The 14,603-nt window shown below is 48.4% G+C and overlaps 2 protein-coding genes across 3 annotated transcripts in view; one reads left to right on the forward strand and one right to left on the reverse strand.

Annotated features, from left to right (window-relative positions):
* PLAT (plasminogen activator, tissue type) overlaps positions 1-13,506 on the forward strand; it is a 40,484-nt gene extending 26,978 nt beyond the window's left edge. For both annotated transcript variants that reach the window (XM_050800407.1, XM_050800406.1), the window contains exons 5-14: positions 697-807; positions 1,140-1,314; positions 3,229-3,320; positions 5,527-5,698; positions 6,394-6,479; positions 7,735-7,930; positions 8,042-8,178; positions 8,354-8,494; positions 9,355-9,521; positions 12,592-13,506. In XM_050800407.1, the coding sequence (XP_050656364.1) occupies positions 697-807; positions 1,140-1,314; positions 3,229-3,320; positions 5,527-5,698; positions 6,394-6,479; positions 7,735-7,930; positions 8,042-8,178; positions 8,354-8,494; positions 9,355-9,521; positions 12,592-12,750 (1,436 nt within the window). In that variant the 3' untranslated portion in view covers positions 12,751-13,506. The remainder of the gene's footprint in view (positions 1-696; positions 808-1,139; positions 1,315-3,228; positions 3,321-5,526; positions 5,699-6,393; positions 6,480-7,734; positions 7,931-8,041; positions 8,179-8,353; positions 8,495-9,354; positions 9,522-12,591) is intronic.
* The window catches only part of POLB (DNA polymerase beta), a 679,334-nt gene that overhangs the window by 192,121 nt on the left and 472,610 nt on the right, over positions 1-14,603 (reverse strand). The gene's annotated exons all lie outside the window — the stretch shown is intronic.

The following is a 14,603-nucleotide window of genomic DNA, read 5'->3' on the forward strand; positions in this document are numbered from 1 at the left end:
GTAATCTATGATTGTGCCACTGCACTTCAGCCTCGGTGACAGGGCAAGCCCCCATCTCTAAAACAAAACAAAACAACACAACACAAACAAAAACAAAAACACAGAAAAGCCCAGTACAAATCGACTTTAAGCTGAGGCTTCGAGTTCAGGGGTCCAGTCTCATGAGCCCTGTCCTTCATGGTCCCCAGCAAGTTCAAATCTTCAAAAGGAGCCTCCAGGCCTGTTCGGCCTTAGGCAAAGGTGAAGGTATAAGCAGAAAAGGGAGCAAGACCAAGTGACCTTGGGCAAATGCCCAATTGCCTCAGTTTCCTCAGCTGTAAAGAGGCAGGAATAACAGTACACACTTCATGGTTTGCTGTGAGGATTAAATTAGCTAATTTTTGTAGACTGTACAACAGTGCCTGGCACGTAGAGCACATTCTTAATATTTTAACTCACATCATCCTTGGAGCTGCTTTGAAAGTACAGGGGACCCTTGAACAACACTTGTCTGACCTGCAGGGTCCACTTATGCATGGATTTTTTTCAACCAAAGGCAGGATGAAAACAGTATTTGTAGGATGCGGAACAGTATTTGTAGTGTGTTGCACACTGCGGGACTTGAGTGTGTGTGGATTGTGGTAGACAGGGCTCCTGGAACCATGGCGTGAGCACACAGAGGGAGGCTGTCATTAGGGGCTTGTTTATACTCAACAGGTTGCAGCGAGCCAAGGTGTTTCAATGGCGGCACCTGCCAGCAGGCCCTGTACTTCTCAGATTTCGTGTGCCAGTGCCCTGAAGGATTTGCTGGGAAGCACTGTGAAATAGGTGAGTAGGTGGGAGCATGTGAGAGGAGCTGAAATCCCACCTCCCCAGTTCTCCCCCACAGGAAGGAAAGGTAGGGTGCGGATGGCAGGGCCAAGGGTGGGGGCCAGGGACAGCACAGGCGCTTCTGCCATGGGTCGGGAAGCACAGTGCCAGGCAGCAGGCAGAGCCCAGGTGTGAACCTGGATCCAGGCTGGCACCCTCACCGCCCAGCCTATGGCTTCCCAGCCAGCCTGCGTCAGGCCTGGGGGATGACAGGGCAGAGAGGGGAGCCTCCTGAGGGCTGAATGAAAGGGGATTCCCATGTGAGGCATCCGTGCCCTGCTTTCCATCAGATACCAGGGCCACGTGCTACGAGGACCAGGGCATCAGCTACAGAGGCACATGGAGCACAGCAGAGAGCGGCGCCGAGTGCACCAACTGGAACAGCAGCGCACTGGCCCAGAAGCCCTACAGCGGGCGCAGGCCTGACGCCATCAGGCTGGGCTTGGGGAACCACAACTACTGCAGGTGAGGGCACATCCCCCAGGAGGGTTTCCCCCCGTAAGAAGCTGCTATGGCTGGGGAAAGATTCTGTCAGGGTTCTCCCAAGAAACATAACCAATATAGGATAGATGGATGGATGGATGGATGGATGGATGGATGGATGGATGGATGGACAGATGATAAATAGATGATAGATGGATAGATGATAGATGATAGACAGATGATAGGTGATACATTGATAGATAATAGATGATTGATAGATGATAGATTAGATAGATGATAGACACATAGATGATAGATAGTAGATGTAAGATGATAGATGATAGATAGATAGATGACGGACAGATAGATGATAGAGAGATAGGAGAGAGAGAAAGAGAGAGAGTGTGTGTGTGAACCCAAAGTATCTGAGACAGGTATCAATCAATTTAGAAAGTTGATTTTGCCAAGGTTAAGGACACCCCTGTGACATAGCCTCAGGAGGTCCTGAGGACATGTGCCCAAGGTGGTCAGGGCACAGCTTGCCTTTAGACATTTTAGGGAGTCATGAGACATCAATCAGCATGTGTGAGGTGTACATCCGTTTGGTCTGGAAAGGTGGGATAACTTGAAGCAAGGGCTTCCAGGCCATAGGTAGGTAAGAGACAAAAGGCTGTATTCTGAGTCCTTGATCAGTTTTTCACTGAACACACAATTGAGTCTGGCTCAGTTGATCTGCATTTTTACATAAACAATAGGGCAGAGGAAGCAATCAAATATGCATTTGTCTCAGGTAAGCAGAGGGATGACTTTCTGTCCTGCACCTGGGAAGATCAGCTATCCACTGACAATGCCAAGGTGAAAGTCAACAGAACTGTTTTAGGGTAAAGATCTTCAGGCCCACAAGGAATTTCCTTGTAGGGAATTAAAAAAAAAAAAAAAAAAAAAAAAAAAAAAACAACGAAAAAAACCTTTGCAACTACCTTATTGAGGAATAAAATGAGAGGCAGGTTAGCCATAGTTCCTGGCTTGACATTTCCCTTGGCTCACTGACGCTGGGGTCCCCAGATTTGTTTTCCTTTCATACCAGATAGAAAGACATTTATGTTAAGGAACTGGCTGACAGGATCGTGGGGGCTGGGAAGTCTGAAACATGTAGGTAAGCCAGGCTGGAAATGCAGGCAGGAGCTGAGGCTGCTGTCTTAAGGCAGAATTTCTTATTCAGGAAACCTCATATTTGCTCTTAAGGCCTTTAAGTAATTGGATGAGGCCCAACTACATTATCTAGGACAATTTCCTTTTCTAAAGTCAGCCGGCTGTAGGTACTAACCACATCTATAAAACACTTTCACAACTCCTAGATGAATGTTTGATTAACTGACTGGGTGCCACAGCCTGGCCAAGTTGACACATAAGACTATTCCAGTCCACGCCTTGTCAACTTGGCACCCACATGCAACTCCTTAAACCATACTTCACCGCCAAGTAAACACAGGAACAAAATCATACTCCTGCCTAACATGATACAACTACCAGTGTATAACCAAAAATGCACTCCTGGCTGGGCGCAGTGGCTCATGCCTGTAATCCCAGCACTTTGGGAGGCCGAGGCAGGTGGATCGCCTGAGGTCAGGAGTTCAAGACCAGCCTGGCCAACACGGTGAAACCTCGTCTCTACTAAAAATATAAAAACTAGCCAGGCATAGTGGTGGACGCCTGTAATCCCAGCTACTCAGGAAGCTGAGGCTGGAGAAATGCCCAAACCCAGGAAGCAGAGGTTGCGGTGAGCAGAGATGCGCTGCTGCACTCCAGCCTGGGAGAAAGAGCGAGACTCTGTCTCAAAAAAAAGAAAAAAAAAAGCACTCCCCATTCCTCCAGAAAAGGATACCAAACCTTGGGTCCTAGAGGAGAGGCTTCACCTTTGACCTACCCTGGCCCTTCCCTTGGCTGATTTTTCAGAAACCCAGACCGAGACTCAAAGCCCTGGTGCTACGTCTTTAAGGCGGGGAAGTACAGTTCAGAGTTCTGCAGCACCCCCGCCTGCTCTGAGGGTAAGTGGCAACCATCCCGCCTTTCCCTGAGCGTCCCTGGGGGAGGAGAGTCTGGGAGGACAGGCCGACAGCCCTCCTGCACCTGAGGGGAGAAAGGGGAGGCCAGGAGTGAGTCATTTTGGTTGCAGAGGGAAGAAAGACAGGACTTAGGTCTGTGCCTGGGCTTGGCCTCTGACTGGCTATTTGTCTGACCTGGAGCTGATCTCCTCACACTCTGACCCTCAGTTTCCTCCACTATGGAGGAGAGGATGGGGCTGAATCAGTGGTTTTCAGTCCTTTTGAGAATGAATGAAGATTCTCCCTTTTTTGATTAATGGGTGAATGGGCCTTTCTCTCTCTTTTGCTCCCTCTCAAACCTTTTAATGCAAAAACAAACAAACAAACAAACAAAAAAACCAAACTTCCAAAATTGAACAAAGAAAATATTGTTACAAGGCCAGGCACAGTGGCTTATGCCTGTAATCCCAGCACTTTGGAAGGCTAAGGCGGGTGGATAACCTGAGGTCAGGAGTTTGAGACCAGCCTGGCCAACATGAGGAAACTGTGTATCTACTAAAAATACAAAACTTAGCTGGGTGTGGTGGCAGGCACCTGTAGTCCCAGCTACTCAGGAGGCTGAGGCAGGAGAATTGCTTGAACCTGGGAGGTGGAGGTTTCAGTGAGCCAAGATGATGTCACTGCACTCCAACCTGGGCGATGGAATAAAAAAACTGTTTCAAATAAAAAAAAAAGAAAGAAAAAAATCCTAAGTTACAGAAAGGTACTATGAATTCAGTGGTGCTTTTACAAATCATTACATTATTTATCACAGCACTATGAAAGATATTTTTTTAAGTTCTAAATATTTTTAGGGCAGGCACAGTGGCTCATGTCTATAATCCCAGCACTTTGGGAGGCTGAGGTGGGAGAAATGCTTGAGCCCAGGAGTTTGAGACCAGCCTGGGCAACAAAGTGAGACTCCATCTCTACAAAAAATACAAAAATTAGTAAGGTGTGGTGGCACATGCCGATGGTCCCAGCTGCTTGGGAGCCTGAGGTGGGAGGATCGCTTGAGCCCGGGAGATTGAGGCCGTGGTGAGCAATGATTGTGCCACTGCACTCCAGCCTGGGTGACAGTGGGATCCTGTCTCAAAATAAATACATAAATATGTGTGTGTGTGTATGTGTATATATATATAAAACACACATATATTAAATTTGTACATGATATATATAAACACGCATCAGCTATGTGCATTCAGCACCCAGGTCCACAGGTGATGCCTGTGACTCTGAAGACTTTATGGTGACTCTAAAGCATCCTCCCCATCCCCCATGATCTGGTCTAAATGAGGACTTGCAGATCTAGATAATCTTGAAAATCCCTTCCATTTATGGTATTTATGTATAGAAGTACACTTTGTCAGTTTCAGGTGGGGAGAAAAAAATGGAAAAATGGGGGAAATAGATGAAAACAGGCAGCACTCTACGGCTCATCCCCTCCTCCGTCCCAAGCCCATCATCAGATCCTCAGGACACTGGCAGACACAGTCTGAGAAATAACTCCCACCCCAGCCCTACTGAAGCACCTTGGTTCACCGCAGCCTGTTAAGTGTACACAAGGAAACCCCTACCAGCTTTCAAAGCAGCTCCAGAAACAGTCCCCACTCATGGAACGCAGCAGCCTTCCTGCTGAACCTGAAGATGCCCCCAGTCTGTCTCTCAACACAGCAATCTAGGGAGCCACTTCCGGTGGAGATGAAACCCCCCTGCCATCTCTAAGTAAAAGGACTCAAAGAAGGGGAAAAAGGCTCAGGCTGGGCGCGGTGGCTCACACCTGTAATCCTAGCACTTTGGGAGGCTGAGGCAGGCAGATCACCTGAGGTCAGGAGTTCAAGACCAGCCTGACCAACATGGTGAAACCCCATCTCAACTAAAAATACAAAATTAGCCTAGCATGGTGGTGCATGCCTGTAACCCCACCTACTTGGGAGGCTGAGTTAGGAGAATCGCTTGAACCCAGGAGGTGGCAGTTGCAGTGAGCCGAGATCGCACATTATACTCCAGCCTGGGCAACAAAAGGGGAAGTGTGAGGTGTTACACTCTTCTCAGTGCCGGGCTAGTGGCCTCCAGCTTCCCCAGCTGGCAGCTCTTCTTCAAGCCCCAGCCCCGACTTGCATGCTTCAGAATTTGTTTTTGTTTCAGTTTGAGAATTCTTTTCTTCTAGGAAACAGTGACTGCTACCTTGGGAATGGGTTAGCCTACCGTGGCACCCACAGCCTCACCGCATCGGGTGCCTCCTGCCTCCCGTGGAATTCCATGATGCTGATAGGCAAGGTTTACACAGCACAGAACCCCAATGCCCAGGCACTGGGCCTGGGCAAACATAATTACTGCCGGTAGGTAGCACAGGGGCGGGGGGTTCAGGTTTTGGCAGAACGTGGGATTAGGGTGTGAGATGGGGGAAGATTCAATGCCTCAAGTTACATGACAGACCCAGTATGTGGGAAACACCCATCAATACTATCTAGTCCAACCTCTTTACTTGCTAGAATAACACTTATTGTGAAAAGGAAGGTCTGCCAGTTTTCCAACCCAAATCCCAAGTTAAGGGTCCTGGCCTGTAACCATTTAGTCCTCAGTTGTTCTCATGACATCTTTATTCCAACGATTTGTAAGAGTTCCATAACAGGACAGCTCACACAGTTCTGCCCAACAACCCTATGAGATTAGAACACGGCATTACTGATTGCATAACAAAGTTAAAGAGAAGTTCTCCTAGGGTGGGGGTGTGCCACAAAGTCAAGATGAACTCAGCGTCCTCCCTCCCAGCTCAGTGGTTTTCATCGGTTTACTGAGTCTCCTACTCTTACATGGCCTGTGATGTGACTGAAAATGGGATTGCAAACCTTAAACTCCTGACCTGGTCTGGTGGTGTACGCCTGTAATCCCAGCACTTTGGGAGGTTGAGGCAGGAGGATCACTTGAGCCCACGAGTTCAAGACCAACCTGGGCAACATGGCAAGACCCCATCTCTGTAAAAATTAAAAAATAAGAAGATAAAAAGGAAACGTTAAACTCCCTTATCATTTAGGAATCCTGATGGGGACGCCAAGCCCTGGTGCCACGTGCTGAAGAACCGCAGGCTGACATGGGAGTACTGTGATGTGCCCTCCTGCTGTAAGGACTGGGCCCCGGCCACCTCCCTGCACCTGGTTTCCCTTCTTCACCATCTCCTCGCCACTTTCTAGGCCTCCATGGCTGTCCGGTGCAGATTGTGTGCCTACCAGACTTCCAGGCTGGGTGGGGAGGGGGCTTCCATGACTGAAGCCATGGTGGGTGGACAGGTGTCCATGTCCCATGCATGGGGGTGGTGGGGAGTGGCGAGAAGAAAGAAAAGAACACAGCAACCTCTCTGAGAAGTCAGTAGGCTCTACCCCACTCTCTCTAGACGCCTCTATTGGTGATGCTGAGAGTAATGGGGAATGAGGAGGAGGCCTCGCATGCATGGCTCCTTAGATAATAAAGTGCCTTCATCACATTCGTCCAATAGCGTGGTGGAGGTGGTCTTCCCACCTCCAGTTCACTGAGTAGGAAGCAGTCTCCCAGACGCCAGGTGGCCTGCCCAAGCTTGCTGGGCGCCGGGAGGTAAAGCCAGGGCCTGCCCTCATGCCCTCTGACCCCAAGGCATGTACTTCCACTGTGAGCTCTCCCGCGTTTCCTGCTGACCTAGTTCACACAGGGGAGCTGGCTCACGACGTGGGTGAGAGATACGAGATTCAAGTTGGTGCATATTGCTACAAAATGAAACTTTAGTTTGGAAATGGCTGGTGAGTAGGTTATTAATCAGCTCCTGTGAACACACAGATCAACCATGTTCCCCAAGGAACACAAGTCTAATTGGGACGATGAGACACAGACCACCAGCTAACTCACACCCAAGGGCATTAGTGTGAGTCCGCAGTGGTCCGTGCCCCTAAGCTCCTCAGAGCTGAGCAGGCGGGGACGTCAGGAAAGCTTTGCGAGGAGGCAGGATTGCACATGGGCCTTGAAGCATGGGTAAGGTTGGGCAGATGGAAAAGAAGTGAGCAGGCATTCCTCAGAAGGAAGCTGCAATCCTTTATTTCTTAGGCCAGGAAATGGCTGTAGGAAAACATTAGAAGAAATGAAGGATGGCAGATCCCCAGTTTTGGAGTCAAACATACTTGGGAACTAATCCGGGTGCCACTGCAACCTTGGGCAAAAAAAAAGGAGTCTCCGCCTCCTGAAACTCATTGCTGTGAGAACTAAAGAGAATGTATGGACAACACTTGGCATGCTGATCCCACCAAGTGAAAGTTGTGGTTTTACAGCCACGCAGATGGCCCCCTCCCTCTACCTACACACATGCAGGAGGCCTGTGGGTCTGACAGCTTCCTCATCCTTTCCTCCGAAGCCACCTGCGGCCTGAGACAGTACAGCCAGCCTCAGTTTCGCATCAAAGGAGGGCTCTTCACCGACATCGCCTCCCACCCCTGGCAGGCTGCCATCTTTGCCAAGCACAGGAGGTTGCCGGGAGAGCGGTTCCTGTGCGGGGGCATACTCATCAGCTCCTGCTGGATTCTCTCCGCCGCCCACTGCTTCCAGGAGAGGTAGGGGCTCGGAAACCTAGCTGGTTTTTCCATCCTCTAAGGCCTAGAAACCAAGCCCTTTAGGGGAAATCCCACAGCAAAAATAGCATTCTAAGGCTGTTTCTCCACCAGGTTTCCACCCCACCACCTGACGGTGATCTTGGGCAGAACATACCGGGTGGTCCCTGGTGAGGAAGAGCAGAAGTTTGAAGTAGAAAAATACATTGTCCATAAGGAATTCGATGATGACACTTACGACAATGACATTGGTAAGAGCTCGTCGTTCCCGGCTCCAGTTCACACTCAGATCACACAACACACCCACATGCACTCACCTGTGTTTACACGCACGGGCCTCCTCCTCCAGCCCGTCCCTCCTGCGTGTTTCTCCCCTCCCAGGGACGTGGCCCTCACGCCCGCTCACTCCTCCTTTCTCTCTCCCAGCGCTACTGCAGCTGAAATCAGATTCGTCCCACTGTGCACAGGAGAGCAGCGTGGTCCGCACTGTGTGCCTCCCCCCGGCGGACCTGCAGCTGCCGGACTGGACTGAGTGTGAGCTCTCCGGCTACGGCAGGCATGAGGCCTGTAAGTGGAAGGATGTCTCGGCCCCATCCTGTCTGCAGGACAGCAGGGGAGGCTGCGGTCCACCAGAGGAAAATGGGGTCAGGAGAGTGAGGTTCCAGTCCGGGTCAGGCACTGATGCCAGTCCCCTGTCTCCCTGTGAAGTGGGGGTCTGTCTCTGCTGTCCCTGCCTCACAGGGACACTGCAGGCCAGGAAAGAACACAACAGTATGAAGACCTCAAAGTGCTGCAGGTGTTGGGAAGGTTCTGAGTAGGAAGTGGAGTACAGTAGCTAAGCGTGTGGGTTCTGGGAAGCTGGAGTTGCATAGACCTGATTTCAAATCCCACTTGCTGAACTATGTGACCGTGGACATGGACTTTTATTTTGAACTCTTCCCAGCCTCAGTTTCCTCATTGGTAAAGTGGAGACAGAACTATCTCCCTAATTAGATTAGGAGGGTTAAATGAGATACCATTGAACAAATGGTTGTCAGCTGGGGTGATTTTGTCCCCCAGGAAACGTTTGGCGAGGTCTGGAGACATTTTTGGTTGTTACGGTTCAGGGTGAGGGTTAACACCAGCCTTCAGTGAGTGCAGCCAGGGACGCTGCACACTGCAGGGCTCAGGACTGTCCCCGTCCCCCACAATAGGGACCTGCCTGGTCCGAAGCATCAGCAGTGCCACTAGGGAGAGGCTGGGGGTTCAGTCCCGGAATCCTGTTGTTTTTGTGGGTCAAAACGATAAAATACCAGCAGTCTCATAGGATTCGACCTAATATATGTTGAATCTAGATCAATGTTAGCTATTGGAAAATTTGGCTTTCTCTTTCTAAAAGGTTTATAAATAACTTTCCCTAAAACCATATGACGGTTCTCCCCTTTCAGTGTCTCCTTTCTATTCGGAGCGGCTGAAGGAGGCTCATGTCAGACTGTACCCATCCAGCCGCTGCACATCACAACACTTACTTAACAGAACGGTCACCGACAACATGCTGTGTGCTGGAGACACTCGGAGCGGCGGGCCCCAGGCGAACCTGCACGACGCCTGCCAGGTAAACAGGAGTGGCGCGCCCATGCTGGGCACAACCCAGGGGAAAATGCCCCTGGGACAACAGGTTCTTCACCAAGGAAAAAAAAGTTATCACCAGAGCGATTTCCTCTTAGCGATACCCCTGGGGATTCTAGATGAGGGCCTCAGAGAATAAAGCAACTGGGGGAAGATCAAAGTCCCCTAAACCTAAGAACTTTAAACTGCAGGAAATTTCCCCAGGATCTGCACAAGAAACTCCACCTGTACAGGATTTCCTTTCAGCCCAGGCAATTGATTGACTGTTGAAGTGATGGAGAGAGCCACACAATTAAGAAATGTTTGCCACGGCCTGGTGTGGTGGCTCATGCCTGTAATCCCAGCACTTTGGGAGGCTAAGGCGGGCGGATCACCTGAGGTCAGGAGTTCGAGACCAGCCTGACCAACATGGAGAAACCCCATCTCTAATAAAAATACAAAATTAGCCGGGCGCGGTGGCTCAAGCCTGTAATCCCAGCACTTTGGGAGGCCGAGACGGGCGGATCACGAGTTCAGGAGATCGAGACCATCCTGGCTAACACGGTGAAACCCCGTCTCTACTAAAATACAAAAAAAAAAATTAGCCGGGCGAGGTGGCGGGCGCCTGTACTCCCAGCTACTCGGGAGGCTGAGGCAGGAGAATGGCGTGAACCCGGGAGGCGGGGCTTGCAGTGAGCTGAGATCCAGCCACTGCACTCCAGCCTGGGCGACAGAGCCAGACTCCGTCTCAAAAAAAAAAAAAAAAAATACAAAATTAGCCTGGCGTGGTGGCACATGCGTGTAATCCCAGCTACTCGAGAGGCTGAGGCAGGAGAATCGCTTGAATCCAGGAGGCAGAGGTTGCAGTGAGCCGAGATTGCGCCATTGCACTCCAGCCTAGGCAACAAGAGCGAAACTCGGTCTCAAAAAAAAAAAAAAGAAGAAAGAAAGAAGTGTTTGCCTCTGTTGGTGCTAGAGAATTGGAGTCTGCTTTGTAGAAGGAGAAGGTAGAAAGGCAACTTATTGGGAAGCAGGATCTAGATGATGCGAGAAAGAAGTTTTCAAAACTCACATTCAGCCCTAATACTCTGGGAAAGCACACTATTTGGAGTCCTTTGTGTGGGCATCCTTATCAGAATTAGTACTTATATTTCATGATTAGCCAGATACGGGGGTGCAGGAGGACAGGCCAGTCTGCTGGTATTAAGACCTACACATAGCCAAGGAATTGATCTTCCTCAGACATTTCAGTGTCTGCAGTGTGCCAAGCTCTTCTTTAGGGGCTGGGAGTAGAAGAGATACAAAGAGAAGTGAGGCCAGGCTCTGGCACTGAAGGATGTGTGGGCTTTGTTTTTGCAAGGCAGTCATATCAGCGGTTTCCCCTCTGATTCCCTGACAGTACTTAGTTTCTTTTTGAATGGTTACTTCAGAAACCTCAGCTGTACCACCCAGTTTACACTCCAAAAACAAAAAGGTTGTACCAAAGTGAAACCATTATCTATCTGCATGCTTAAAAGCAAAACCAAATCATTTTAATATAAGAACAGCTAACAATTACCAAGACTTTTACTAGATGTCTTCCATTGCTTTTCACGCATTTTTCTACTGAATGCCATAACCACCCTATGGTTAGTATTAATATTATCTCTATGGTACCGATAAGAAAACCATGGTTAGTCTAAGGCCACTCAGCTAGTAGGTGGTGGAGCCAAGCCAGGGTTTTTGAGGCCTGAAACGTTTGAGTAATTAACTCTACTTTACCAGAATAGATACAGCCTAATCCTCCAGAGGACCAAGATAACTGAGATACAATTTTCCCACTCTTCAGTAAGTCTCCACTTAACAGCATGCCAGGAAAAAACAGGTTCTTAGAAACTGCAACTGTAAGTGAAATGACGTATAACAAAACCAATTTTACCATCAGCTAATTCCAAAACCAATTTTACCATCAGCTAATTCCAAAACCAATTTTACCATCAGCTAATCGATATAAATAAGAGTTGGTCAGGTGCGGTGACTCATCCCTATAATCCCAGCACTTTGAGAGGCTGAGGCAGGCAGATCACCTGACCAAGGAGACCAGCCTGACCAACATGGTGAAACCCTGTCTCCACTAAAAACACAAAAATTAGCCAGGTGTGGTGGCACATGCCCATAAGCACGAGAATTGCTTGAACCCCGGAGGCAGAGGCCACAATGAGCTGAGATTGCGCCACTGCACCCTAGCCTGGGTGGGTGACAGAGTGAGACTCCATCTCAAAAAAAAAAAAAAAAGATAAAAAGAGTGAAGTTCTTGTGGCAATATTTCTAGTCATAAAAATATCAGCAAACTTCTAAAGACCCAAAACACTTCTAACATTCAATATTGACATAAACACAACATTTAAGAAAAGTTAATAAAAACAAATGGTATTTATTCACCCAATTTTTGGAGAATAAGTGAGTGATGGCAGTCGAAATAGTGGTGGGTTAATTCAGGGAATAAATGTTTGCAAAGCAAAAATGGTAAGGAACACCTTACTGCCATGAAGTTCAAAAACAATCACAAATAGGGCAGGCTCCCTGACTGCCTCCACACCTCACAGTTTATCATCATTCATTCGTGTATTTATCATAGACCAGACAGGTTTTTACTTTATAACACTTTGTATTCATTCATTCATTTTCCAACCTGCTTATTTGAATTCAGGGTCTCAGGTGGGGGTGGCCAGAGCCATCTGGCAGCTCGGGGTACCAGGCAGGACCAGCCCTGGACAGATGCCACCAACCTATTACAGAGCCACTGACACCCACACTCACTCAGACTGGGCCCATGTAGACACATCCTCAGTCGGCCTAACGTGCAAGCTTTGGGATGTGGAAGGAAACCAGGATACCCGGACAAAACCCAGGCAGACAGTGTCCCCAGACAGGAATTGATTTTTTTTTTCTTGTCAATGTTATAATGAAATGACATTGAATGGAATATTATTGAAGGGCTTGCTGTATTTTGAAGAATACAATGTTCATGCTGCACATACTTTCTCCAGATAGTCTGCTTTTTTTTGCAAACACTAAACCTGCTATCTCCTTTGCAGGGTGATTCGGGAGGCCCCCTGGTGTGTCTGAATGGTGGCCGCATGACTTTGGTGGGCATCATCAGCTGGGGCCTGGGCTGTGGACAGAAGGATGTCCCGGGTGTGTACACCAAGGTCACCAACTACCTAGACTGGATTCAAGACAACATGCAACCGTGACCAGGAACAACCGACTCCTCAAAAGCAAATGAGACCCTGCCTCTTCCTCTTTAGAAGACACTGCAAAGGCAGAGTGCTTCTCTATACAGACATCTCCAGACCCACCACACCGCAGGAGCAGGAGGAGACCCTATAGGAGAGGGAAGAGTGCATTTTCCCAGATACTTCCCATTTTGGAAGTTTTCAGGAGTTGGTCTGATTGCAGGATGCTCTGTCAGATGGGAAGACATGAATGCACACTAGCCTCTCCAGGAATGCCTCCTCCCAGGGCAGAAAGTGGCCATGCCACCCTGTTTTCAGCTAAAGCTCAACCTCCTGACCTGTCACCGTGAGCAGCTTTGGAAACAGGACCACAAAGATAAAAGTATGTCTCAATAGTAAAACATAACAAGATCTTTCAGGAAAGACGGATTGCATTAGAAACAGACAGTATATTTATAGTCATAAGAGCCCAGCAGGGCCTCAACATTGGGGCAGGCTGGCCAGCCTGTCATGTTCCTCAAAAGCACCCTTGACATCAAGTCTCCTTCCCCTTTACCCACTCCCCGGCTCTCGGAAGGTATTCCTTTTGTGTACAGTGTAAAGTGTAAATCCTTTTTCTTTATAAACTTTAGAGTAGCATGAAAGAATTGTATCATTTGAACAACTAGGCTTTAGCATATTTATAGCAATCCATGTTAGTTTTTACTGTTGCCACAACCCTGTTTTATACTATACTTAATAAATTCAGATATATTTTTCACGGTTTTTCCAAAATCAGAGTGGAATGGTTTTGATATAGATGCTGTATCCCACTGTTTATTCATGTTCACATTTTAAAATCATTTGGAATTCTGCTTCACTTGTTCAACATGTACACAACACCTGTAACATACAAGGTTAGGTGCTCTGGAACAGGAAAAGGAGGAACAGGGATGCTTGGTCTGATGGGATGATCGGCATTTAGAGAAGTACTAAGGTACAATGGAGCTGGCCACAAAAGGGCAGACTTGTAGTGGAACTCAGTTGCAAGAGGGTTTGGGGAATCTTAAGGAAAAAAATAACTGGGTGAGATGTGGACTGTGGACAGGTGTGGAAAAGGCACTCTCCATGGAGATGTGAGTATCTAGAGGACCAAGAGAGGGGAATACAGGGAGAAATGAGGAGTTGAGCTTGTCTGAAGTGAACTTCAGGAAGAGGAACATAGGCTGGAATTTAGATTATGGGGGCTCTGAACACCAAACTGATTTTGGACTTAATTGACTTAATTCTGTAGGCAACCAGCAGCCATGGAGATTTGTGCTCAGGGAAGTGAGGAACTAAGCATGCCCTAGGAAAATTAACCAGAGGGTGGCTGGCGAGCGAGCAGACAGCAGGAGAGGAATGTTGTGGGGATAGGGAGGAAGAACCTCGCACGACCTTGCTAACACAGCAACATCCCAACTGTTGGTTCGGCCTAGAAGCTGGTATTTGGGCCATCTGTTTCCCATTCTGTCTTAATTTTCTGCTCATTAGCAAGAACCCCTAGACCAGTCCACACAAGTATGTTATCTAAGTAAGGCTGCATTCTGCTTCTCTTAGATTACTTTCTACTCGTGAGATGCAACCCCTATTCCTGGCTGCTGCCTGGCAGCTTTTGTTCTCGCTGACATCCTAGTTCCAAGAATAAATCAGATGCTGCAATGCTGCTGTTGGGGATATGCTGACACAGCTCCTCAGAGAGGAGAAAGGTGGTCTCTCTGGTGGAGTTGTCAGAACTGCTCAGTTTAGAGGTTCTTGGAAGAAAAGACCTTTAAACTCACAAAAGAAAGAGATTCTTTTAACACCCAAGAGCTTGATTGGGGTGGGGGGAGGCAGTGGGGGACATCCCTGAA

The sequence above is a fragment of the Macaca thibetana genome, chromosome 8 (assembly GCF_024542745.1).
Source record: "Macaca thibetana thibetana isolate TM-01 chromosome 8, ASM2454274v1, whole genome shotgun sequence".
Lineage (NCBI taxonomy): Eukaryota > Metazoa > Chordata > Mammalia > Primates > Cercopithecidae > Macaca > Macaca thibetana.